The sequence below is a fragment of the Nipponia nippon genome, unplaced genomic scaffold, assembly GCF_047370975.1.
Source record: "Nipponia nippon isolate SJK-2023a ecotype South Korea unplaced genomic scaffold, ASM4737097v1 scaffold_3, whole genome shotgun sequence".
Classification (NCBI taxonomy): Eukaryota; Metazoa; Chordata; class Aves; order Pelecaniformes; family Threskiornithidae; genus Nipponia; species Nipponia nippon.
Window position 1 is genome coordinate 56271402 of NW_028262347.1, and position 27284 is coordinate 56298685.

At 45.5% G+C, this 27284-nt stretch overlaps 1 protein-coding gene across 2 annotated transcripts; it reads right to left on the bottom strand.

Annotated features, from left to right (window-relative positions):
- Window positions 1-1408: 1408 nt before the first annotated feature.
- Window positions 1409-25933, bottom strand: TEF (TEF transcription factor, PAR bZIP family member). 2 transcript variants are annotated; one of them, XM_009475237.2, is made up of 5 exons: window positions 25613-25933; window positions 14424-14750; window positions 12688-12908; window positions 10667-10878; window positions 1409-8734 (listed from the first exon to the last, which is right to left on the bottom strand). In XM_009475237.2, the coding sequence occupies exons 1-5, from the start codon at window positions 25713-25715 to the stop codon at window positions 8713-8715; spliced, it is 885 nt and encodes a 294-aa protein (XP_009473512.1). In that variant the 5' UTR covers window positions 25716-25933; the 3' UTR covers window positions 1409-8712. The 2 variants fall into 2 exon arrangements, with proteins under 2 accessions (XP_009473512.1, XP_087623980.1); XM_087767854.1 differs by lacking the exon at window positions 25613-25933 and adding an exon at window positions 20582-20908.
- Between the last annotated feature and the right edge of the window lie 1351 nt (window positions 25934-27284).

Here is a 27284-nt window from a genome sequence, read left to right on the forward strand (position 1 = left end):
ATACAAGCTCCCTGAAAAGAAGGCACTGTATAATAAACGTTTGTGCTGCTGCCAGCTGCCATCACCACAGGAGAATGATACCAAATATCCTCCACTGATTCTATGTTAAGGCCGCAAAACACCAGAAGGATACATCCAACACGTCCTTGTATCCACTCGGTTTCCTTGTTTTGGCCATGTCAAGTCCTTGGCCTTCAGTCCATGGTACAGCTCAGGCCCCTCCCTCTAAATAGGCAGGCTTTTAGCTTTCGTACGCAGATTGCCTAGGTCACTAATCATGCCGTGGCTCTGGAAGATAGCCAGAGAAAAACAACTAATTGACACTTCATTTCTTCCTTCTGCAAAACCATAGGAATTTATTTCTTTATCCACTATGGTAGGTTGCAGGTAGTCATCTTCATACACGCATTTTAAAATTATACTGCTGAATGACCAGACGAGACGACAACCCAGTCTTCACAGATCTTCTAGCGCCTGGACTAGATACCTCTTCCTCAAATGTCAAGAAATGGTCATCGAGTGTCCACGTAGATGAAAGCCCTACCTGCAGAGCTGGATGAGAAATCCTATCTTCCCCCCCTTCCTCCTCTTTAGAATTTTATTTCCTTGCTACCACCCCCCATCACTAATCATACCAGATGCCTTTTACAAAAGCAAAGAACCAACGAAGTCTGCCTTACTGCAGTTTCTAGGTATGCTAAAATATTACAGATAAAGTAAACCACCAATGATCTCATTTTCCCCGAGAGCATGCGTCTCAGGTAGCAATATCATGGACTGTAAGAAGCAAAAGAAAGTGAGCAAAGCCTTCTCTGGAAGCTGTCCTTTCCAGTCAGATGCAGCGAATACACAGAAGACGCACATTTCTTACCAGGTTGATCTTCACCTACCAGCTCTTGAAAAAACAAAACAAAACAACCAACCAACTGACCAAGGTTTAGGTCAAAAAATGGAAAGGCATGCAGAAAACTGAGCTCATGGTCAAAACTTATTTACTCTAAACTTTACTTCTTCCCATGAAAGAAACTAAATTCTGATTATTTTGTGGATGTTGTCAGCCCCAAAGCAACAAAGCAAGGTCTGAGTGTCTGTGGCTGACTACTAGGTCTCAGGATTTCTTCCCCTACCTGAAAGAGCTCAAGCTAGAGTCACTACAGGACAAATGCAAAACCTTGCAAAGTTTTTGAAATCAATTCATCCAGAAAATAAAAGTGGCGAATTGCATACCTGTTACCAGCACACCTAACAGTTAACATGTGGGAGATGCACAGCAAGAGCCTAATCCTAAAAGGTGATCAGCTGCTTTCATGTCTACCAGCTTCAGTGCAAATTACAGGTGTAATGCTGGCAGTTGAGGTGTACAGCACACAGTATGCTATCCAGAGAACAAAATTACTGGATCTCAGCGTAGTGGAATATACATTTTATTTCTTAAAAAGGAAGGGTACTAACAGAATTTAATACAGTCAAAATTTTACATTTTAAACAAAAGCTTTTATTTTTCTTAAAAACCAGTTACGAGCAGAGAGGTGAGAGGATTTAAACTACTCACAAAATCCAAGCTGAAGACTTTGAGAATTCAAATTTGTGGTTTATACATTTAAAAAAGTGTAATAAATGGAAATATAAAATAATACCAACTCTGCAACAGTGAAATGCCCTTTCCTCATTAGATTGCTGTTTAAGCACCTTTATTTTCACCCATCAGCTGCCAGGAGTGCGTAGGTTTATGTACAAAATAAGCAGTTTGGGACAAAAGATTCATATATAAATTAAAACCATTTATGGCAATACAGTTTTACCCAGCCGCTTTACAATCTTTATTATCTCTTTCATTTCTATAGAATCTTTCTGTCAGGATGATCTCAAATGCACTTGATGGACTGCTTCAAAAACCAGCTACATTTACAGGAATTATATAGACAACCTCAAGGAGTAGACATCCAAGAGATTAAACAACTTAACACGCAGTAAAACTAAGATCAGATTTATATCTTATATAAATACTGTGCAGATTTATCATCCATCCCACTGAATGAATGGGACAGATCAGTGTCACATCTGAAGCCAAAAAAATACTTTTATCCAAGAGGCAACACAACTGCAGGCCAAATATAGCAGATAGGAGTTCCCTCCAACTATTTAGTTAAAAACTGTACGTCTCTGAAAAAGCTTTACAGGAACAGAGTTTTCTGAATAACTTGCACATATGCTTAGCTGTTTAATAGCTATTTTACAGCCTAGAGACACTGAGAGGGAAGGAAAAAAAGAAGGGGGGGGGGGAAATATGGAGACACCACCATCTCTGCCCACTACAAAAGATGTTGTGGCTTTGTCATTTACGGAACACTGCAGAGACAGCTGTTAGCAGAGAGGAGACTGCTCCAGTATGGCATTAAAGACAGAGAAGTTACATTATGGCTGCAGAAAGTGTCATCACAGGCTAATCTCTTTAGATGAAGGCTGATGGATCAATCTCACCTCCTCCTCAAAACCAAAGTGTTCGTATTTCCTAGCAGACTGCTCATGATTCTCACTCCACTGTTTTGTGTGGGTTTTGTTGTTTTTTTTCTTTTAATGGGAGATAGAAAAGGTTACGAAAGCTGATGAAAGTTCCAGCTGTGCAGCATCCAGTGAACATGTACTCAGCAAAACCTCAAGTCATTAATCACTTTCTCTCTCTCTCCACACCGCAACAGGATACCCGTGTCATCTATGTACATAATAGAACTAATAAAGATGTAGACTACCTAGGTTACAAATGAGCTTCGGTAACAGTCACTCCCTGTTTCATTGCAACCTGCTGCAGTCTGGCTGAAGGGTGGAGACAGATCTGTTTGAGCCAAAAGAGAGAACGGTTACAAAACCCCCAACCCTTTAATTTTCCTCAGTCGCTAAGCTTTACGAATCATTTAATATTGCCACTTTCCAAATGCCACTCAAAAACAACAAATCAACTGTCCAGCTAATGGGATGGGAAGAGTACAATTATGAATGTCATCAGTGACTACTGTTAAAGAAAGACTGGAAAAGAATCAATTCCCTCAAATTCTCAGTTTCTCTGCTTAAGTAGCTCATTATTATTTTTAAAAACATCTTTTGTTCATAGAAAGCATCACAACTAGACTAGAATTCCACAACATCAATCTTTGTTTTGATTTCTGTAGTTGTCTAGGAGAAAAATAATCCCAAATCAAGCTACATGAAGCATTAACAATATTCAGATATTACAATGGAAGCACTTATTTATTACTTCATAGAACAGATTAGTTTTAAAAGTGTATTTACATGTTCTAAGTTATACAAAATACAGTATTCCAATAATCATGTCAATCACCGTATTTCAGACAACTTCACATAAAAGTGCAGAGGATGCATCCATCCATGATCCTGGCCAGTAGCAAGCGGTCACCCACAGCGTGACAGATGAGAGCTGCTATTGCGCCCCCTCAGGAAAACAAATCCCACCATACCTTCTCACCGAGACGTCACTGCAGATCTAAGAAAACACTCAGGCAGGTACACGAGCAAAGTTTGTTGAGACCCACAGACCACAATCACATGCCTTAATTTACTAGATGTATGTGAAATACATTTTTTTTTTTTTTTTTTTTTACAGATGTTGTACAGCGAAGGGCTTCTGCTCATGCCTTAGGTGGGAAAATGAAGTAACAAGGGTTTTGGCTAAGTAACAGGCACCCAAATTACACTTAATATCAACAGCCTTTTAACTACAACTGATTGTGTGTTACGGACACAATTCTGCACCTGACTGCCTGGGCAGAGCTTCACATTCAAGAACAGATCCTGTGAAGGCCACGTGGTTCTCTACAGATACAGGGCTCATCCCATGCAGAAATGACAGCAGAACTGATGCCTTAAAATACCGGGGCCTCAGACAGTAATTTCCTCACGACACAAGGCTATCAGTTCATATTGGCACATCCAGTCCCAGTGCAACAGTGCACTTAGTGAAAGCAACAGCTATTTTTTCATGCCTTTCTGCAGTAACTCTCCACCCTATCTGTATATTCCTTTCATTTTCTTCTGGACTGTGGAAACAAGATCAAGAAAAGGAGATTCCCAAAACTTAAACAAGTACATATCTTCTATATGATGCTAAACTGAGGGGACCCAAATTGTCCTAAAATGGTAAACAGTGAGGTTTCAGTTTTAGCAATCTGGCTCAGGTCGTACTTTTGCATTACTCTTCTCTTTTTGCTTTCATTCTTTACTCCCCTTGCCAAGTATCTGTATGTTTATCTATACATGTATCTTCCTCAAAGCATTCCCTTTCTCCTGTAGCTGCTTGAACTTTAAGAAGTTTGCATTCCAAAAGTGACTCACTAGGCAATAGCACACTATCAAACTAACAAACTGCATTTTATATTACAAATTTGCATTATCATGAATTAAGTCATTTTAATTTCTCAATTAGTGTTATGTTAGCATCTCTGTAGCAGTTTAGTTAAGCCTATTCTTTCTACCTTTTTCCCAGTCTTTCACTGTGACTTTATCTATCTTCACCATGTTACAGTGGCAGATATACAGATCAGAGTAATTATCTGAAAATCTAGAAAGCCAGCCAGTGTCTGGTAGTGCTGCAAAGGCAAAACACTAGCATTAACAAATGATTTTGCTGTTTATGGATTTAGATGTAGGTTGCCAAAAATGAGAGATTTATGCATTAAGACAAATTTGCATTTCTCATCTTGTGCTTAGCAGCTAAAACTGTAAGGGTGAACAAAAGCCCATCTGGATTTTACAAAGGTCCGAGATACCTCCACTCTCCTTAAAAAGGAAGGCATCTGATCACAAGGAACAAAGCCCTGTTATGCTGAAGAGGCTTACGAGGCTGAAGCAGCAATATCCTCTTTTGTGCAAGACCATTTTTTCTGCTGTCCACACAAAAATATTTTTCCACACAAAAATATTTTTCCACACAAAAATATTTTTCCACACAAGTGGTTTTATTACAGTATTCCCAAAGCTGCTGGGCTTCCACTGCACCTCCCAACTTGAAATGAGTTTGGTACAACTAGTAGCAGTCCTGCAGATAATGCTGAAAAGTGATTTCTACAGCTAGAACACCTTGGGCTTTCAAACAGGACAGCAGGGAAATGAAGAACTGTCAGAAAAGAAATAAAATGTTACCAGAAGAACTGCAAAAAGCTATGTTTAACTTAAAAAAAAAAAAAAAAAAATTCTTCTCCCAGCACAAGTTTATAGTACACTAGTTTTTCCACCCTGTCCATGCAGGGCAACAAAAAAAAAAAAGCAGAATTCAGATTATGTGAATATCAAAACTATCACTAACTGTGTAAATGAACAAGTGATAGGACCAGTTTACCAACATTACACCTGCAATCTGAGATACATCCACCTGATCCCAGCACAGAATGCTCCAGGGTAAAGCAAAGACACCCCTGACTCCAGTGCTTCCTAAAACTTTACCATAACCATGTGAGAGTAAAGACTTTTTCCTGTGGGAGTTAATGAGATCTTTGTTACTGGCTTCAGTGGGAGCAGATCTTGGCAACAGGTGAAAGATTAAGCTTCTAAGGAATTTTTAAATAAAAAAATGTGTTATTATAAGGAGATATAACTATGTGTAGATTAGAAGACCATGTATGAAAGCAATACTGTATTAAATGTTGCGCATCATTTATTCATAGTCTGTTTCTTCTGTAGAAGACGACAACACTCATTGCCCACAAATCTCATCAACAGTTTATATATTTTCAAAGTTAGTACTGTGAAATGGCTGTTTGGTGTCAATCCACTTCCTCATGAATGTACAGCTGTGTCAAAAACTGCTCCCTTTACTGGCAACCCCTGCAGCGATGCTGAAAGGTGCACTCCTTTTATTCTCTCCCCTTGGAGATGGTCCCTTTATGGCTGGAATGGGGTACATTGGCATCAGGCACACTTACGGCCTCTACAGAGCATGTTCCAAGGTTAGAGAACTTCAGACTTGAACAGCGTCAACTCAGCATCTTTTAACGTTCAAACTGAGCTAAAAGAATATTGGTCTTATGACCACTATGAAAACATACCCAAGTTATCACTTATGGATAGGATTGTCATCCTAGTCAAAGAAACAAGATTACATAGTTAATCATTCTGAGAGGAGCAGAGAGCTCTGAAGCAGTAAGCTTAACTTCCTGAGACTGCAAAAACTGAGAAAGGAATTCAGCATTGCACGTAATTTTTTGACTGGCAATACCTACACTCCTTTAAATAGTCATCACCTTCTCATCTATCTTTGAAGATGTTGCTTCTTAACAAAAAAAAAAATTCTCCAACTACAAAAGTTAAGCCGCACTCACCCTGAAGTGCGATTTTCCAGTTTTGCAACCCGTAGACACATGAATCACAGAATGTGCAAATTTGCGCTGTCCTACAGGGAAGCACAAGAGTTTGCTAACAGTCTTCTGTGAAAGAAAGATCTAATGAACATTCACTGTTAGTTTCCATTGTGTAAGCTTTTAATACAACAGTAAAAGCTAACAGAATTGCACATACTATTCTCACTGACTGAATATTCTGCTGTTAAAATAGCATGATATACTGCAAAACCAAATCCTATATACAATATGTAAGTATTTAAAAGGTATTCCTAAAGCAGCAAGACCCAAATGAAGGACTAGCAACTCCTTGCCCAGTTACAATACCCGTTAGCTTTGTGATTTAAACAGGAAGCATGACTTTCAAGAGCAGTCATTCAAAGTTAACTGAAAATTTAGAAATTATAAATGCAAAAAGAGTTGCTACATTTACATGCTGTCAGGGTTGTTTGTTTTGTTGGTCGTTTTTTTTTTTCCTCTTAAATCCACGGTTTGGCCTTTGTCACCAAAATAAAACAACAACAAAAAACAGTACATACCAAAAATATCAGTCCAAATCACCAATACTTGATACAGATAGAGATATGTGCTGACATTTCAGCAACATGGAGCTCAACTATTAATCTATTTGAAGAGAATACCCCAAGATTATCTCAGAGCTTTAGAATCCCAAATTATAATAATACACTCATAAGTATACTTTTGTAACAGCAAAAAAGTTAAAAGCACTTTCTTGACTTCAGAACATGGTCCATTAAAAATAACAGGTCAATAACTGCATTTAATGCATATGCTCTTTACAAAGGTTATGCCTTCAAAAAACTGTCTATGAATTCTGGGGTTTAAGATTTTTATTATTTTTTGAAATGAAGTTTACAACATTGGCTGCTTCTTTGCATCTTTTTCTCTTTGCCTTTCTGCTCTGAAATTAGGGGTGGAATCTCTTGGTTAAATGCAAAGCCAAAATACTTGTTCAACATGATAGTGTCGAGCTTTGCTGGTAACTAGTTGTGCCTCGTAATTTTGGCACTTGTGCTTCTGAAAGCTTTCAAGATTATTTTTCTTGAGGTGTGTGCTGTTTATCAATCTCCAGGCATGAATACGCTACTGTCTTACAAGCTCCATTTTGGCTACAAGCATGGCCCTGTACTACTTTCCCAGAAATTAAGTACTCTTTTTCTTCCCACACAAATTTAGCTCTTAAGCTTCCTCAATATAAGAGTAGATTCTTGTTATGCTGATGAAACTCTTACGAAGGAACTTCCACCTACTTCCTCCATCTTCTACACACAATAAACATCTCTGCAATCTGTCCAAGCTTTCATCTACTCTCCCACACCAGCACAAGGGTCTTGATACTTAAGCTGCCCGTTGTAACTGTGGGAAATCGTTGGCTGTTTCCGTTTTATAAAACAGATGACAAAGTGCTCTTTCGCCACCACAGTTCTCATGTAGTCAAGAGACAGAAAATTGTAATATGGCAACTAATAGCCATTGCTTTGCTGGAGCTAATACTCATTTGGTAGTTTCAGACTGCCAAAAGACACGGGGATCAGCAGCTCAGACTAGCACCTTTTCCATGATTGCTAAATCATTAACAAAATAATAGATCTTGTTTCAGCAAGATACCATAAAAGAAAGCGAGCCTCATAAAAGAAACAAAGGAGAAGGCAGGTTACAGCAGTGCGGCTGCAGAGCAGGAAAGCAAGCGAACTCTTTTACTATTACACAGGTCATTTGATAGAGGTTTATTACTACTCTTTGTATGGCACACTGTGGTGCTTTTTGGATTGTTTCAATACATCTGCTGTACTTTTCTGCACTGGAAGTCTCACACATCACAGACTGCTGTTCTCCTGGTGTCTTTAATTCTGCACTCACAGTACTCCGCAAGATGCTACACTGTACCACAAGTGAGTTGCAGTATTAAATAAAATTCACTTTACTGCAGGGAAAAGTCTTAAAATATAGCAATTCTTAATATATACAGACACTTTCATTTAAAACTCCCTATTTTCTTCCACTCGAGTGCCAAAACAAAGAGTCATTATTCGCCTGTCAACAGACTTTGAGACATGAACTTTGAGTGTCTTGACAAAACCCCAATAAGTAAGCTTATTGTAGTTCATAGTTACAGTGAGAAAGACAGATAAGAAAGCCATATACAGAATTAAGGAGACTTTGCACTTTTCATCATGCCCAGCCCTGGGTAGTTCAGATGGGGTACTTGCAGGCAAGCAGGCAGGCAGGGTCATCGTCAGTTGTTTGTGTTGGGACACCTCATAGATTTCACTGCTCACTCTGAAGACTGGCGATTCATGTGTGCTTTTTAGTTTCTTTGTTTTTAAAAGTCTTTAAAGTTGCATCACTCGGAATCAGATAAGTCACTTTAAACAAAGCAAAGTGTTAAGTGTGACAATTTATTTATAACATACTTCCCACCATCACCACCACACACCACCCTGTGAAAGAAAAACCCCTGCTGAAAGGGTGACAATTTGTAGTATGTTTGAAAGAAATTAGACCAACACTGCATGAAGAGCCACTCTAGTCAAATTAAAAGCATAACAGAGGGGGAGATAGTTCAAAGCATACATTTACTTTAAGCGTTCTGGATTAGCCTGCTTCTCCACTTCCTTAAGAAGTCAACGCACAATTGGTCTAAACTCATACCAATTTCCACATTATGCTTAAAAGACAAGCTAGGCAAGAAGTCTTTAGTATAGAAAAGAAACCCCAATCCTTTTTTAATATTCTTTTCAGATTTCAATAGGCGAACTGGCAACTAGCCTAAACATCTTCTATCCCACATTTACTCCCTAATATAAATATTAGCCCAGGAAGTATAGCCTAAGAGTTCTGACACAGCCACCATCTTAAGATAGCTTCTCTTGTTAAGAGGACTTCTAGACATATACTTCTGTTAAAGCTTCTGGTTCTTGCAGTTGTAGGTCATGTAGAAGGTCCCAACATCACACATAACATATTTTTCTTTTAACACCACGTACTGTTGAAGCAGCGCTTGGTGCTGAGAATGGATTACTTCCAAGAGGGCAAGTCTCGTGTGCTAATTTTGTAACAGGAAACATGCTGGAGAGAGAACCAGCAGGCATGGAGAGACCAGATACGCTGCTACACAGGAGATAGTGAGGTAAACTGTTCATGTTTAGAGTGGGTGTAGCTTGTTCCATAGAGTGTTCACGAGGCAAAGGACCAAAACTCTTTCTCAAATTCTTGTACAAAGGGTAAGGTGCAGTAAAGTTAACAGTGGCTTGTTTGTCTGCTTCTTAAAAATAAAAAAAAATAAAAAAATAAAAAAAAGCAAACCTTCTTCCAAAGCATAAGGTACTGGCAATTCCTTAACAGATGGGCCTCAAGGTTCAGCCTAACGAGCCAGACCTCTTTTCCTAAACCTCCCTTACTTCTCAGTTAAGTGTAACATGCTGCTTTATCAGCAGTTCAAGAGAGAAGTCCCTCTAAGGAAAAAAAGGAGGGGTGGTGGTAGAAATACAGCCGAAACCTCACAGCAAATTATTTGTCCATATCTGTAAAGAGAGAGCCCCTACTGTCCTCTCTCCTTGGTTTCTGGAAGTTATCCAGGATTAGAGCCTACCAAGATGTTTGAGCAGTATTCTTATCAACACTGCACTGACTCTGGTCTGCATAACACTTGTGCATTAACCTCGAGATATCTGTTTTTACAAGAGATTGACTATTTTCCTGTCTTCCTGTCCTAAAGGTTCCCCTATTCCTCTTCAACAGGAACAGAGTTCTATACAAGAGGTACTTTCTAGTGCCTCTGAATGGGAGAGGAAATAATTTCATGATGCTGCCCAGCAACATCTACTTATGTCTTAAAATTGTTTTACAATTTGACTTGGGGGGGGTGGTCATGGAGATGGAGAAAAGAGCAGGAGTTTAAAAAGAAAAAAGTGAAAAAAAGCAAGGAGAGTCTCCTAGGCTCTTTCTCCACTTAAAATGGAGATTAGAACAGATAGCAAAAGCCCTGTCCAGTCAGGAGGGATCCACATCTATTCCTCCAGACAGGTGAGTCTGTTCTATTGTATGACATCAGAAAATGGTCTATCAGTGTTAAAACCAAAAAGCTGTAAATACAGACACTAAGATTTTGGGCAACACAACGATCAGGAAAGGGCCTGAACAAGTTGTGCCAACAGAAACAGGGTTTGGGTTTTTTTTTGTGTAGATGCAAAATGGCAAAGCCTCCACAAACTTTATTTCTGGGAGTCTCTACAGAAGGCAGAGAAGTCTAAGAGGCTAAAACAAGGAGCCCTAACAAGGAAAAGGGGTGTGCTTACAAGGGTCCGTATCTGGTCTCGTATTTAGAAACAATGTTCTTGCATCGTCCCACTTCCTTGCGCAGCTCTGCAACCTCCGTCCTCAGGGCCGTATTCTCTTTCTCAAGAAAGGCTGCCCGAATTGTGATCTGATTCTCCTTTAATCGCCGAGCATCACGGGAACGCTTTGCTGCCACATTATTCTTCTTTCGCCTTGTCCAATATTTTTCATCCTGTAGCAAAAAAGGAAAAGAAAAAAAAATGCCAACCTGACAACTATATCAAATAGACACCTGTCCTGGTTTCAGCTGGGATATAGAGTTAATTTTCTTCTTAGTAGCTGGTATAGTGCTGTGTTTTGGATTTAGTATGAGAATAATGTTGATAACACACTGATGTTTTAGTTGTTGCTAAGTAGTGCTTACACCGGTCAAGGACTTTTCAGCTTCCTGTGCTCTGCCCGGTGCACAAGAAGCTGGGAAGGGGCACAGCCAAGGCAGCTGACCCAGACTGGCCAAAGGGCTATGCCATACTGTATGACGTCATGCCCAGTATATAAACTGGGGCGAGTTGGCCGGGGCGGGGGGCGGGGAGCGATTGCTGCTTGGGAACGGGCTGGGCATCGGTCGGCAGGTGGAGAGCAATGGTGTCGTGTATCACTTGCTTTGTATATTATTATTGTATTATATTATTATTACTACTACCATTCTATTTCATTTTACTTCAATTATTAAACTGTTCTTATCTCAACCCACGAGTTTTCTGACTTTCACCCTTCCAATTCTCTCCCCCATCCCACTGGGGTGGGGGGAGTGAGCGAGCGGCTGTGTGGTGCTTAGTTGCCGGCTGGGGTTAAACCACGACAACACCTCTTTATACTATAAAAGAGATTCACACTGACTGCTATATTGAAGAATCTCCTTCATTGGTTTGCAAGGCTCAGACATCAAAATGCAGGCAACACAGTACTGTAAGATTTCATCCTTACATGAGTCTTGTTTTAGGATAAACCAAGTGCACTGCTAGAACTGGAGAAATTAAGAGACTCAGCTACTAAGAAGCTGTCCAACTGAAAAGCTCCCTTTACTTTGTTTTAGTTCAGGAATGAACTTCCACAGAAAACAACCTGTTCTGTTGTCTGGGCTGCTTAAAGCTGGATCAGACATAATGCTGGGCAAATACATACAATGGCCTTCAAAAGTGCAGTTGATGAGGATGTGACTTGACAGTTCTTCTAATTTCTGTGTATAGCATGATAAGTTGCTCCTGCTCAGTAATTATCTCATGATACCAAACCAGCAAAACAGCAAGAACAGCAGTTGATTTGTGTCCTGGCTTCTGCTGGGATAGAGTAAATTTTCTTCCTAGTAGCTGGTATAGTGCTGTGTTTTGGATTTAGCATGAGAATAACATGGTAACACACTGATGTTTTAGTTGTTGCTAAGCAGTGTTTATACTAAGTCAAGGGCTTTTCAGCTTCCCATGCTCTGCCAGCAAGGAGGTGCACAAGAAGCTGGGAGGGAGCACAGCCAGGACAGCTGACCCAAACTGGCCAAAGGGATATTCCATACCATATGATGTCATGCTCAGTATATAAGCTGGGGGGGGAGTTGGTTGGGGGACAGTGATCCAGCTCAGGGACTGGCTGGGAGTCAGTCAGCAGGTGGGGAGTGGTTGCACCACTTGTTTTTCCTGAGTTTTGTTGCTTTCTCTCCCTTTTGTTGTTTTCATTTTCATTACAATTTTTTACTCTTTTTATTGTATTTCAATTATTAAACTGTTCTTATCAACACACAAGTTTTCTCACTTTTAACCTTCTGATTCTCTTCCCCCCTCCCACTGGGGGGGAGTGAGGAAGCAGCTGTGTGGTGCTTAGTTGCCGGCTGGGGTTAAACCACGACAACTTGCCAATTCTATTTTTGGCAGTGCTTCTGCCCAATCACGTAGGTCTAGCACATTAGCTTTATATGTCAAAATGTTTGGGCAAAGAGTCAGAGACTTTGATCAAGGCCTAGAGAAGTTTGCAGCAATAAATCTGTTACCTTTTGTTCATCTGGGACAAAAACCTTCTTGGCTTTTTTAATCATTGGTTGTGGTTTCAGGTCCTCTTCAGTAAACTTGTGCTTGCGAGGATTGAAGAGCTCACCACCAGGCACACTGGACAGCACTAAATCAGCAGGGTCAGGGTTAAAATTCACCTCAACTTCTACGCAGTCAGGATCAATGGGGCTGGGAGTGTTTCTGTCATTTTGTGGTGGGGACTCTGGCAACAACAGGAGAAGTTACAATACATTCAGCAGGATGAAGAGAATTAACCACGTAGCCAACTTGGGTATCTCTATTTATTGCCCTACTGTGGGCAGTATTTAATAGTATTATTTGCTATTTCCCTAAGGTGTGCTTGGTGCTGTACAGCTGCTGGTACAGAGAGAAGCTACACAGCCCAGGTTGTAATACAAACTCTAGGAACATATGCCAGACTAACAGACATGAGTAGATAGATGCGGGACAGGATTCACCACTTCCTCGGCAAAACCTATGTGCTTTGCGCACTTAAGAAGCGCCTTCCACAGCAGTAAGAAGTGAGAAACTTGTACTAGCCTGAGTTTTGTGCCATAGAAAGCCTTATGGAAACAAGCCTGCCAGAAGACCCCAGTCCCTGGGTCCTTCAAAGGTCAGACAAATGTATTTCCAAACAAAGGACTAAATAAAGGTGGGTTTGTTACAAATGCACCAATTCTATTTCTTTGCCACATGGAAACAAATGTCCCAACAGATTGTCTGACACTGCTGGCGTTCATATGAACTCTGTCATACTTATCTATTGCTTACAAATGTCACACACATGAATGGTAAATGTCAGTGCAATTTGAAGTAGCGATCAATGAATGAGTTTTTTCATACACTCCCCTAGAAAAAAGCCACACCCTATGTCTTATTGAAGGAGTTCCACATTTTGCCTTTCACTTGCAGATTCACAAAAGAGGCCCTGAGCAAAATGCTTCCTGTAAAGTCTGCTCATAAAATAGTAATGTGAAAGTTTAGTGACTACCATGTTTAAACTCCAAATCTAGAGCAAACCAAGCTGCTAAATTCTTTAATAGAGAAGATCTCCATTCTACAAACGAAGAGCAGTTTCCTAGTACCATTTCAGTACAGTTTTGTTTCTTTGTTCCTCCATTCCCACTTCAAAGCATCACTGAACATCAAACTACATCACTAACACACCTTTTCTGAGTATCTGTTCTCACTTTTCACAGGCTAGCATGAAAAGATTGCTTCATTGTTTTTCTATTAAGCATTGTTACTGAGGTACATTAAGCTAGCCTAAGTTCAGCCAAGCAGACCAAGCCACCAAGGTAGCACAAATGACTTCTCACCAACTACCAAATCTGTTGTAAAATAACCTGAGCAACTACTTTCTCAACATGTCCAGCTTCTCACTAGATGAGCAATACCAAGAAAGCAAATAATTTATGTTGGTGTTTCAGCTCTTCTAATTTCAAAAGAGAAACAGACTGCACACTGAGAGATGCTCATTTTTTCCAGGAGGGGGAGAGGGGAAGAAGAGGAGAGGCAGCATCTTCACGAATTGACACATGAACACATGCTCTACACAATGACACAATGACACATGCTCTACATTGAGCATGTTTGTGCTACTTAACCTGCCACAGCAAACACTGACAGGTTAGCATGTCTCTTCTTTGATCTAAAGAGGCACCTTTTAATACAAGAACAACAAAAGTCCTTCAGAGCCCCCTATTATTCCATCTACCTGTGCTGGAGGCTGCTTCAGATTGCTGGTAAACTGCAGTGGAAGAAGATGATGCAGGAGAACCAGTGGAAGCACTGGCAGACTCCTTTCCTTCCAGCTCAGCCACAGGCAAGAGTGGATTCTGGTTCAAATCCAGGTGAGTAGGGCTGGAAGGAATTCCATTCTCCAGCAGGAACTCATCCAGATCCATGTACTCCAGGTGGAAAGACTCGCCGTCGTAAGGAATAGTTTTGTCCCAAATGGGCGGCATAAGGGAAGCCGAGACTGCCATAGTGCTAGCAGCTGCTGCCTCATCTTCCTCAAGCTTTATCTTCTCCTTCTCTTTATCTGAAAGATATAAGTAGGTCACTGTACAAGCTGCAACACAGGAGAGACTCAAGGTTTAAGAGGCTAACAAAATCACAGCAAAAGGAAATTCAATAAGCTATAGTTCTGCCTCATGTCATGATCTGAAAAATCAGATGTTGAAAGGCAACATTCATACATTCATATGTAACTCAGTATGGAGTGCTCTGACACCCTGTGACAGCTGGACCACAGACATCCGAGTAGCCGTGAGGGCCAGCATCTTTGCTGTGATACTTACCAAAGTGTGATATAATACTGCATCTAGCTTATTAACTAGTCACTGCAAAATAGCCTGTTTTTCACAGGGTCATCTTGGAAAACAGCAAAAGTGAGCGTCCCTAAGTAGGATTACATGGGAAGCCATTAAGAAAAATTACTCTGCTTCCTCAGAGTTATTCTATGCACAAAGAAAGAAGGTGCAGAAGAATAATCTAGATACAAACCAGAAGGGAATATAGGTTTTCAGATTACGTTTGAAAATTAGTCAAAAGGTCCACAGGACACCAGAGACCTGGATGTCTATTGCTCAGTATTTTAGGAGCATTTCTTTCTGAAATGACTCAGCATGTCCATACAAAGCAATAGCTCCAAATGCTGTTCACTATAGATAGCTCAAAGTATCTACATACGATTTTCACTCTTTGGGGAGATGTCTAATAAGGCATACTCCCACACCCCATCCCCAAGCCACAAAAGACTGATGAAATTTTCTCCATTTACTATGCTACAGTGCACATATTGCAGAAAAATGGCTGTTTCTATGTTCCCCATAGCTACTGAATCTTAACAATTGTCTGGGATAGAATCCAAGCAGAAAATTCAAGTTATGGAATAATTACATAATTTAAGAGATAAAAATAAGCTGGCAGAAAAGAAAAAAAAAAAAATCCAAGTAATTTTCCTGATCCAGTTCTCCACGTAGCCATGCAGTTCTATCAGCACTGAAGGAGGCATTGCAGAAGCAGTGCTAGCACCACCAGTGTTGAGCCAGCACTGCCGTCAAAAGGAACGGTCACCAGTTGTGCTCTAACCAACTGCAAATTGGTTCTTACCATGGAAGCTAACAAATACTCATTTCAATGGAACAAGGACTCCAGAGACATACACTGGATCAGTTTGGATCCCCAGTATTCACACAGGTTAGCCCAACAAAATGCACACATCTTTGGCATGAGGGTTTTCTAGACTGGCTACAATATGCTAAAGGAGTATTTTTCTTTATCGGGGGTGGGAGCGGGGGTGAAACTCTGCTCTAAACCAGAAAAGCCTATTTATATAAAACCTATTCTGATAGAACTGGTGTTCCTTCTGCTGTTGCCTTAGCTGGTGTGGAACTGAGACTGAAAGAGCTTTTTATGGCTTAAAGAACAGCGCTGCCATACAAAGTAAATTATCATTTTAACCTACCGTACTCTGAACATTTTATACAGAAGAAGATACCGATTTTAAACTAAACAGCTGAGAAAATATTCACCATCCACTGACTTGGGACTAAGAGCAAGTACCTAAAGAACACGTTAAATTCAGACCAGCGGCCCCTGGACCTGAGCTTTGTTAACATCATCTTGCAGCTTTTGGCCTTCCCCCTTGCCACTTCACACCGCTGCCTCTGAACTGCCATCTCTCAACTCCTATCCCTGCTATAAACTCCTTTTTCCAGCAGAGTTTAGCAACTTTCCTACGCTTTACTTGGGCAAAAAAAATGTACAGGTTAACAGCCATGATCCAAATAACCCAAGTGTTTCTAAACGGCTTCCACTTGAAGCTAGAAAAGAAACGACGTCTACTCTACTTCACAGATAAGGATGATTTCACTTACTACTGAAGCACACCCCACCAAACTGGAACCACCATTTTACATCCAACTTGTGAATCAGGGATTGTTTATTTCCTCAACATTCGCATAGTGCCCTGCACAACCAAGCACAGATTTGCATTGAGGATTGTGGATGATATCCTAGTAAAGACATCACCAAAACAAATGCAAGTGACAATAATGAGTTATTTCTAAATAACTTTATTTTTTAATCAACATAACAAAAAAACTTCTGAATGTTGAGTCAAAATGTCAACTAAAAAGAAGAAAAATCATTCTTTACTCTTGAAAACAACAGTATTCCATTATAAGTTATGCTCGTTTTAATGCAAGCCAGCAGTGCTTTTGTTTTGCAACATCTAATACAACATCTCCAACAGAGGAGAAAAGAAACCTTAAGTGATTAGTAGACTAAACATAAGGCTTAGAAGTATTTTTCAGAAGGTAGATGCCAAAAAGACCATATTGCTGGCATACATGGCTCTTCTCAGATCTTTTAATGTCTTTTAGATGTGCACCATCATCCTGCTGTACTTCAGTAACCTGAAAAGACCGTCCAACTTCCTCCTGCTATCGTCCCTGACTCACACCAAATTAAATCCTTTCTTCACATGAGAAGACCATCTGAATTTTTTTCCTTTTGCTACACGTTGACAACTGGACAAGCACTGGGCCCCCAGTGCTGTCTTTGTTTAGCTACGCTCTCTCCCCCCTCACTTCTAACAGCCATATCTGAAGCAAATTAAAATAGCAGAAGTTAACATACATATTGCGTGCCCATGTATTTCAAACATGATACGTAAAAAGATAAAACTGTTGTATGACCATTTTTGCAATGACATTTTCCCACTGGCTTTCTTTCAATTCATTCAATCTTTATTTCTGCTGCACAACATTCTGCTGGGTGCACAATATCGAATGAAACACTAATTAATTTCTTGCATCTGGAGGGGTAAGTTTCCGCCTGCCCCAGCACAGGGACCTGAAATTTTAATTCTCTGAAGATATTTATAGTGTAAACAGGTATTACCTGACGGCAGAGCTGCAGTATCCTAAGAGGCTCCATTTGCAGTGATTCAAGGTCACCCTGATAAATCTGGACTGTACTTCTGCAGCTGATAGCTCATGTCCGATTTAGCCCCCTCATTCTGCTACTGTGACGTATTAACTAGGCTGTACATCTGCTGTTAACAGAGAGGTCACTAGTTTATGCTAAGTAATTTAGGTAGAGCATTCCAGTTCTTGAACTGTTGGAAATACTGCTGTTTTAGCCAAAAGCAGCAGCCTGGAAAGAGCTTTATTCCACATCCTGTTTTTTCCTCAAAAGAACTCTTACAAACAAACCAAACCCAGACCCAAAGACATTTTGGCCACAACTGTCAAATGCTATCCCAGCCACAAACAGAATAAACACTTCTTTGACAAAGTCCCCCTTGCTCATCAAAAAATATTGTCAAATTATACTGAGAACTCTACACAGATTAAGGCTGATTGGTCCATAAATCTTCAGTCCCACTCACGACAATAGAACAAGACATGTTATAGGGTTCTGTATTCCCGATGTCCATTACTGTGGTGTTTGTTGAGGCACTCCTCCCGCCACAGCAGCACACAACTGGTGATTAAGGCATCCTTTGGAGAGCATGCAGCAGCTCATTATTAATAGGAGAGACCTACACTCCTGCTCTAGAATATTAACTCTCTTCCCTTACCCCACAGGACTTTTTTTATAAAAAGATCCTTGTTTTTATTTATTTAATCCCTACAATGTACATGACAACAACTTACAGCAAGGCTGGTCAGATATACTTGGTATAAGGCAGTGCGTTCAAGATGATGGCATTCAGTTGGAACTGGATGTCCTCCTCTGCTGCTGAGAAGGATTAGAAAGGCTGCTTACTTACTGGGTAGTCAAATTACCTACGGCAGTTGGAAAACCCATAGGTAGCTTGTGGAGACTATAAATGGACACTGCAGCCAGCTGATACCGTTCCTCGCAGAATAAAACAGAAAATTGTATTTTTGTCAACAGGCATTCCAGACAAAAGGCATAGGGCCTTTTCTCAGAAAGCCTGCTAAAAACACACCACTCTATTAAGTAAATTAGTAATTATTTTAACATTTTGGCTGTGTCACTATACTGTAAAGGAACAGAAAATAAACAAGGATCCTCCGAAGTCAGTTGAGTCACAATTCTACTGGCAAGTCTTTTGTAAAATTAAGAGTAACTACCTGCTAACACAGAAGGCATTCTTTCTTTTGTCTTGCAAATATGCAAACAAGAAAAGCATCAGAGATCAAGATAAACAGAAAGCAACAAGTTCCACAAAGTGCAAAGTGAAACAGTACTAGGGGGACTAAGGAAATCTATGGAGAAATGTTAAGAATGAGAACGATCTGAACCTCATCACAGCGTGAATGGAAAGGGGTAATCAAGATGCAATGGATTCAGGAGCAAGCTTTAGAGAATCAAGCTGAACACCTTCCCAAGCTGGAACCGGGTCATCTAGTGAAAGAAAAAGTATCAAATGTTTCTAATTTTAGAAAAATACACTACCTCAAAATCGTACTAATTTTAAAATGTTACATCTCCATAGGCCAGATCACACGACTCTGGACAAGAAAACCACCTCTAAGACAAAGTCGCCATATTCCAGTCAGCTACCATCGTGGTTTCCACACATGAACTTTTGCTCCTGCTGGCACCATCCCCTTTAAAAAGGACCGGGAGAAGAAATATCTTATTAAATCCCATAGTGTTGTAGGTTCAAAATTCTATGTACTGCAGCATCCTGCACCATAGCAACATAACTAAAACCTTTATCAGAGGCTGACTTTTTTTTTTTTAACAGAAAGGAGAAAAAAATATTTGCTGGAATCACAAGATAGATACATTTACACAGTATTGTGCAATGTTAGACATGCGAAGTAAATGGATCTTAACTGGGATCCTCACTGGGAACAATGCTGCCAACCTTGCTTGCACTGCAGTCTACCCTGGATATTGTCTGATGCTCCAAAAATTACTCTCAACCTCAAAATTCCTAGATGTAAGGACTTAGTTTATTATACACCAGTACACTGAGCATTACAGAGGTGCAGATCAACCTGAGCCTTCCTCAAAATCAAACTGATACTCAGAAAGGCAAAAATACTGCCAGGTGGGGGGTGGGGAAGTAAAAAAAAAAAAAAAAGTGTGCCATCAGCAATGAAGACCATAAGCACCAGCACTGTTATTTACAGAGCTGCTGCCTGCATGATCAGTGGGGGAGAGCTCCAGCCTACAGAGGACTGCATGCACAGGCAGTCAGTTACACCCTTATGGATTATCACCGAACCTAATCTGAAGAGATCTGCTGTTCACGCGTGCCATCACGCAACTTCTCAGCAATTCAGGTCAAGGAAGACTCGAAACCTTTCCATCGCCGCTTCCAACTATGCGTCTACAGGTAGGGGAGGCTTCAGACAGCTACGGGAATAAAACCAGCCTGTCATGTCCTGACTCCTGCCTAATCCCTCGTACCCGAAGCGTTTTTATTTTGCCCAGCATAGACACAGGACGATCGCAGCAGCTCCATTTTCCAGTCGCACCGGCTCGCCGGGGAGACCCGGCCGGCGGGGCAGCCACCGCTGCCCTGCGCCTCTCAGGCGGGGAGGCGGCCCCGGCTCCCGGCCAACGGGCCCGGCGGCCGCCCCGTGAGGCCGAGCCCTTCCTGCCGAGCCCGGCGTCCCGGGATCCCGTGCTGCCGGCCCTTGGCACAGCCGGGCGGAGGGAAGGGGCGCGGGGCCTACCGGGGCGGGGGGGGGACGGACACGCACACGCCAGGCCCGGGCGTGCGGCCTCTCCCGCGGGCGCTCCCCCCGCCCGCCGTGACCCGCCGGGTCCCGCCCTCCGAGGCGCGGGGCGGGAAGACGGCGGGAGCGGAGGGGGCGGTTGGGGGAGCTGGAGGGCGCCGCGCGCTCCCGCCGTCCCCGCGCGCGCTCCCGCGCTCACCCAGGCGCGCCTCCCGCGGCGGGTTCTCCATCAGCTTCTTCAGCACCAGCGGGAAGGCGCCCGCCAGGCCTCGCTGCTCCTGCTGCGCGGCGGCCCCCGCGCTCCCCCCGGCTGCAGTGGGCTCCGGTCCTCCCGCCGCCGCCGCCTCCTGGTGCGCGGCGCGGCCGGGCATACTCCCCGCGAGCCGGCGGGCGGGCTGTCAACGGTCGCCAGCGGCCGCGGCGCCCGGCGCGAGGCTGCGACAGCTCCCCGGGATCCGTCGGCAAACGGCGAGCACGTAGCAGGCAGCGCGCGAGGGGCCGACGGCGCATGCGCGGGCGCCTGACGCCTCGCGCGTGCTTCAGTATTCATGAGCGCCCGGGCCTCGCCCACCCAAGCGGTCGCGCCCCGCCCCGCCCTCTCCGCCCCGCGGATTGGCCGGCACCGCTCGGGGGGCGGCCCCGCGCCGGCAGGCCCCGCCCTCCCCGCCCCTCGGCGGCCGGCGCGGGCACGCGCCCCCCGCCCGCCGGGGCACGTGCAGGGGCGGGCTCCAGCGCCTCATTAGCATGCCGTGCCCCGCCCCCGCGCACCGCCCCCGGGCGCTGCGTCACCGCCAGCTGCTCCTGAAGGCGGCGGGGGGGGGGGGGGCGGGCGGGGACGAAGCGCGCGCGTGGGCGGCGGACGAGCAGCAGCGCCTGCTGCGGGGCGCGCGCCCTCCACTCGCCTCCTGGGCGGGGGGCGCCGCCTCCGCGCCTGCGCGTGACACCGCCCCCCCCCCCCCGCCGCTCCCGGGGGCGACCGTTACCGGCTGAAATAACGTGGTGCTGCGCGGCGCTTACGAGCCCCTTCTCGGCGGCAGGCCGCTCCCTGCTGCCTCAGCCCCGGCCCCGGCCCCGGCCCCGGCCCCGGCCTCGGTCCGGCTGGGCTCGGCTCGACCGCCAGGGCGGTGGGCCCGGGCTGGGAGGTCGCGTAACCGCGGCGGCCGTCGAGGGGGGGCGAGACGGGAGCCCGCCGCTCCCGAACCGCCGCCGGTGCCAGCGCTCCAGCCGGTCCTTAAATGTCCTCGTTTCGGATCCCGAGATCACCTTTCCCACATGACCTGGATTCAGCCTCCCTCTGTCCTACATCACGCCGGCAGCAGCCGCAGCGGCGTGCCCTATATAACGTTAGCAGGGAGAAGGGCTTCACTGCGGCTGCTGGCACGGCTGGGCAGCGGGAGAGGAGGGCCTCTCCAAGTTTTCACAATCACAAGCAACGCCTTGTGATTCCCCAGCCAGTTCCAGCAGCAGGGATGCCGCGCTGGGATTTCAGCTCCTGAACATACAAAGGGAGCAAATGTTGCCAAGTTCACCCCCGAGTGCGCAGGCGGATACCGAGGAGCTTCTCCTGCAGAATGAATGAACTCGCAGAATTGACGGGCGCTACAGCCACAGGCTTCTCCTGTCAGCAGTTGCTGCCTCTTGCCGCAGAAGGGCCGGCCGCAGCAAACCTACCGCATAGCGCTGCAAGCAGGGAAAGGACAGGGTGCGCAGCCCCCCTGGGATGGCCCCATCCACACCCAACGGAGCCACAGGTGCCGGGGTGGGGATGTCCCCTGAAGCGCCAGCAGAAAAGGGACCTCTGCTTCCCAGGTAGACACTTGGGCATCTGCCTGGTTAGCTGCCCCTCCACAAACCTCGGACATACCATTCTGGTGGCAAGGCACAATTTGACCTGACCCTTGCTAATAAACCCTGACAGAAAATCAGGTCTGAAATCGTCCCCACGCGCCCCAGGAGAAGGAACGGATTGGAAGTCGCGTGGGGTAGGTGCTTTCCTCCGTTGCCTTACTGCGACGAGGACCAGGGGACGTCTCCATCCAACCCGGGCAGACAGGGAGCTGCCCCGCCTGCCAGCTACTTCTCTTGCGTAGGCTGGGAGGCTGAATCTGCTGCCTCCGTCGCAGGGGACGGGGTGGGACTCCTGACGCAACCCCTGCACACGTGCTGCCTGACGGGGAGCTAGGAAAGGGCCACCTTGTTAATCCAGGCTGGAACAGTGTGTGTTAATGCATCGTTTATCGAGGCCAATAAATCCACCTGCATAAGCGGGCAGAACAGGTCATGCTCTGCTGCCCAGCGTGCTCCAGGGCTGCTGCTTGTCCTCCGCAGACAGCTTCCCTCCGCCTTGCCAAGCTCAGCTGGCAGAAGAAAAAAGCACGTGCGTGAAAGGGAGATGACACTTCACACAGGGCAATGAAACACAGATGTCGGACCACACATGACAGAGGCAGCACACGCAGCCCGGCAAGGGGCAGCAGGCTCGCAGCGATGCTTTTGCCCAGGAAACAGCTAGTGGCAGGCGGTAGACAGAGAATGCAACCTACTGAGGCTGGCAAGGGGCAGCTTCTAGGAAGAGAGCAAGGGGATGTAGCCAAAGCAGGGCAGGCCACAGGCTTCCTGTTCAGTTACAGCTCTCATGGTCGCTTTGTTCCATTGTTGTCGATGCTGGAGGCCCCCGGGGATGACGCTGTGTCTCAGTACTGTACAGCGCTCCTTCAAGGAACAGGCTCCGTGCACATCCCCCCTGCAGATCTCAATGGCAACTGCTTTGCTGGGTAAGGTCCATATGAATGGAGGTTATTAAACCCACTCAGCAGCCTCTACTCCAGGGCTTTTCCCTTTAGATCGACCATGTTCTTCCTCCAGCACATTTCCACCCAAGCTCCACCGCGCTAAGGTTTGTTCTGCCCCACCACTGAGCTGTGACTGCTTGGAGAGGGTTTAGCCTGTACGGCGTTAGCTGCTCGGCCCGAAGGCGGGAGGGAGTTCCTGGGGAGCATTACTGTGGGTTCCCTCTCACGGCACCCCGCTCAGGCATCAGCCCTGCCCTGCCAGCCAGGAGGGAGGTTGCTCTGAGAGGTTTTCCTCGCCACCTCTAGGGATTAGGGGCTCAAGCCACTGCCGGCAGAACGTGGGCACTGCCCTATCAGCTGTACCTTCTGGGTTAAGCTAGGATCCGCTTCGATTTTTACAATTTCTCTTCTGCTCTGCAGCTGAGAAGGAAGAGAGGAGGACAATGAGATGTGAGGAGAGGAATCACAGCCTTGGCTGTTACTGCTGGGAGTCTTGTGAGGGCCAGATGCTGCAGAACAGCCCAGCTCTGATGCTGCAGGCAGGCAAGCAAGAAGCAGCCCAGTGCTAGGCACAGGGGGACGGGGGACAGGACACGTACAACGGGCCCCACTGGAAGGTTTGAATAGTAGAACACATTTCAGACAGAGGCCTGAGACCCAGCAAATCCAGACGAGTGGTGTGTTGGTATGGAGACCCAGAAGGAGAGAACTGAGCTCTGTGGGAAGAAGACCATGACAGAAATGCTGGCCTGGGGAGGGAAGTGGCATTAATAAGGACAATTCTAAGGGTTACGGGAGGTGATGCTGAGAGGCAGGGTGGTCCTGGGGCTGAGGAAGAAAGCTGCCACAAAACAGCACCCTCCGCTGCCAAATAAGCCATATTGAGTTGACTAAATTATTCCCTCCGCAAATCATTGATCTCCCCTCTACCCGCCACTCCAACTCTTGCCAAACAGATAAATCTTGCCAGCACTCCTCCCTTGGATTAATTCAATCCACTTGGCTGTGGAGACCAGAGATCCCAGAGAGGCAGCCAAACTTCAGCTTAGCAAGGCTCTGCACCATGTGAGCCTCCCTTGGCCGTTACTGCCTCCTCTCTGCCAGGTCCGCTTTCTACCTGGGTATCAGTCAGCTCGGAAAACATGCCCTGGTCCCCACACACAGCTTCATACTGCATGATAGGTAAACACACCCCTTAGCGGGCAAAGTCTCAGCAAAGGAGGGAGCCAGCTCACAGGTGGCAGCAGCGGAGCAATGTGAACAGATGAGCCCCGTAGGGGGTATGGCAGCTCCCCTTGCCCTATTAACCCCCTTCCCGCAGGGAGCTGTGCGGGCGCCACAGGGCTCGCTGTATTCCAGCAGGTGTAGGCAGCTGCCTTTTCTGCCACGAGTGCTTTACTGCTGCAGCAGCAACCTTTTCTCCTGTTGGCCCCAGAACGAGAGCAGGAGCCCACTCCACATTGTGTATCTGGCTTCTCTGCTCCCACCGCCTGGGTCACGCTGCCCCTCAAGACTGCAGAGCCCCCCGCATGTCCTGGTAGCAACTCCCTACAGAAAAGCGAGCTCGGTGCATGTTTGTTTCTGTGAGTTCAATTCATTCGTGCCTAGACATGAGCTTGTTGAGCTGAGCTGTTCCCACACACCTCCCCAGCACTCGGCAGTGAACATTAAAACACAACAACCAAAAAGCAGCTTGCCAAGGGCGTGTGACATCCTATCCAAAACCAGAGAGTCCCCGTGCTGTGCGATGGGCACCCAGAGAATGCTCCGCAATAGAGAATTGATCAGTCCAGCACGAGCGAAGTGTTCAGCGCAGCAGAAGCCCAGACGAAATAACCTCCTGGGTCCTTTCCATTTGTTTTCTAGGATGCTGCACCGAGAACGGGAAAGTACAGAAGTGCACTTGCAAAGAAAACACATTTGCCGTGTTCCCTGCCCCAGCTTCCACTAATAAACAACTGCAGCCATCAAACACAAAGTTTGCACCGATTCAGCCTGCCCCATGCGGGCCGGGGTCCCTGCACAGTCCACGTCCGGGAAGAGGCAATGTCTGGAGGCTCAGGAGTTATTAACCATGGGAAAACCTGGATGGCAATCCTGTAAGTCGCTCCTACATGAGCACAGAGATTTGTGCCCAAGCCTTCTCTGTGCACAAAGCTTTCAGGGTTTCCAAAAAGTAGCTGAGCACAGAGATTAAAAGGATCAGGAGCTCAGCCCTCTTGACTGATTTTGTAATCAATCCATTGCTGCCGTTTTTCCTCCTAGCTGCACAACATGCTCGGTGCCAGGACTTCCCATCTGACTTAGACACTTGGGGGAAACACACCCTTGAGGGGCTTGCAGCAAACAAGATCTTCTGCCCCATTCTCCCCTTGCAACTTAAGGAGGGGAAGGAGAAATCAAATCAGAAACCCCAGCATGCGTTCCCTCAATCCTACCTGTCATCTTGTTGGTCCAGGGTAAGGAGTACTCCAGCAAGGACTTCAGGACTTCTGGAAAGTCCAGGGCAGCAGGGCCCCCGGGGCTGTTGCAGCTTGACATGTCCTGTCCTGGGACGGTGCTAGCACAGCTAAGGGAGGGCCAGGTGCCTGGCCGCCAACGCTACACCCCACTCGTCTGGGCGTTGTGAGAAGGGCTCGGAGGCACCCGGAGCGGGCTTGCCAAACTACTCCAGCTGAGAAAAAACAAGGAAGAAGGGAAGCAGCCTGGTGGAGATGCAGTTTGCCTGGCTGTCTTCACCTCCCCCTCTCCCACTCTGAAGTGGCCAATTGTGGAAATAGCTTGCAGCCTCACAGGGCTGGGCCGGGCAGCTGGCCAGAGTGGTTTTACAGGGCCTCTCCCAGCCAATCCAGCAGCAAAGAACTGGGCCAGTTATCTAACTTTGCAAAGGCAGCACCCTTTTCCTTCCCAAGGTGTTATAACAAATATACACGTTGCGGGGGGGGGAGGAAAGCAAGTGCGCATGAGCTGTCAGGGGTACACACGCTGGCTGCGAATGCAACAGCAAAGGGATCCTCTGAAGGGCTCTGGGGAGGCTGTGAGGAGCTCAGAGCTCGCAGGCTGCCCCGCGGAGATACAGGCGCTGTCTGCATCTGCCTGTGAACTTTTCAGTTCTCTGAGACGCAGATAGCAACAATATTCATGTATGATGCAACGCTTACTGCATGTCCCTCGTAAGTCAACATTGATAACAGCATAAGGCATCTTTCTTATCAAGTGTGCATCATCCCCAAAATGCAGAATTTCTCTTCGTAAGTGACACAGAGTTTTATCAGAAAGCCGACAGCCTCCGCTTGGAGCAGTGATGTAAGGCAAGAGAGTTCACGCACCCTGCAAATACTCTGATAACAGCTGGTTAAGTAAGATCTTCAGCATGCAAAGTCCCTCCTCTCCTGTTAGTGAAGTTTTTTAGCATGGAGGGATGGATTGGAGACAGGAAGATAAAGGTCTGATCTTACTTATTGGGATCTGGCTTGGGAAGGACCGTCTTACATGTGCCGGGGTCTTCTCTTTTGCTGGGTGTGATGATTAAAACAGAAGTGCCTTTCTTTCTCAGCTCACTCCTGTCCATTTTGCCCAGACCAGCCTTACAGTGCCAGTGTGAGTCAACAGGAACCAGCTATTCCTACACTGGTTTGTGAGTCCCAGCTCTCGGGGACAGCCCAGCAAAACCATCCATGGCTTTAAGCGTGGAAGCGGCCTGAGTGAAGTCATGAGGACTTTTCTTGTGCCTAAAGCGAAGTGTTTCACTGGGCCCGCATTTAGAGTCTTAAAATGGTTTTGCTCGCTCCCAATAGCATGGTGTTTCTGTTTGGTCCCATAAGGAAATGCATTTGATTTAACCCCATAGAAACCAAAAATAAAGAATTACCTAGCCAGGCTGGGTGGTTGGGAATTTCAAATTAGCTGGGGAGATTTCATGATCTAGATCCCAATTTAATCAGGCTCAGAAATCACATGGTAGGTACTTTGGTAGAATTCTCAGTTATGATACAACTACGTTATGACCTCTTGGGATTTTCTCTGTGGTTTGCTCCCCCAGTTCCCCAGAGACTGCAAGAAAACAGCCAGCGATAACCATCGGTGGTGAAGCCACTCAGGGAGAACAGT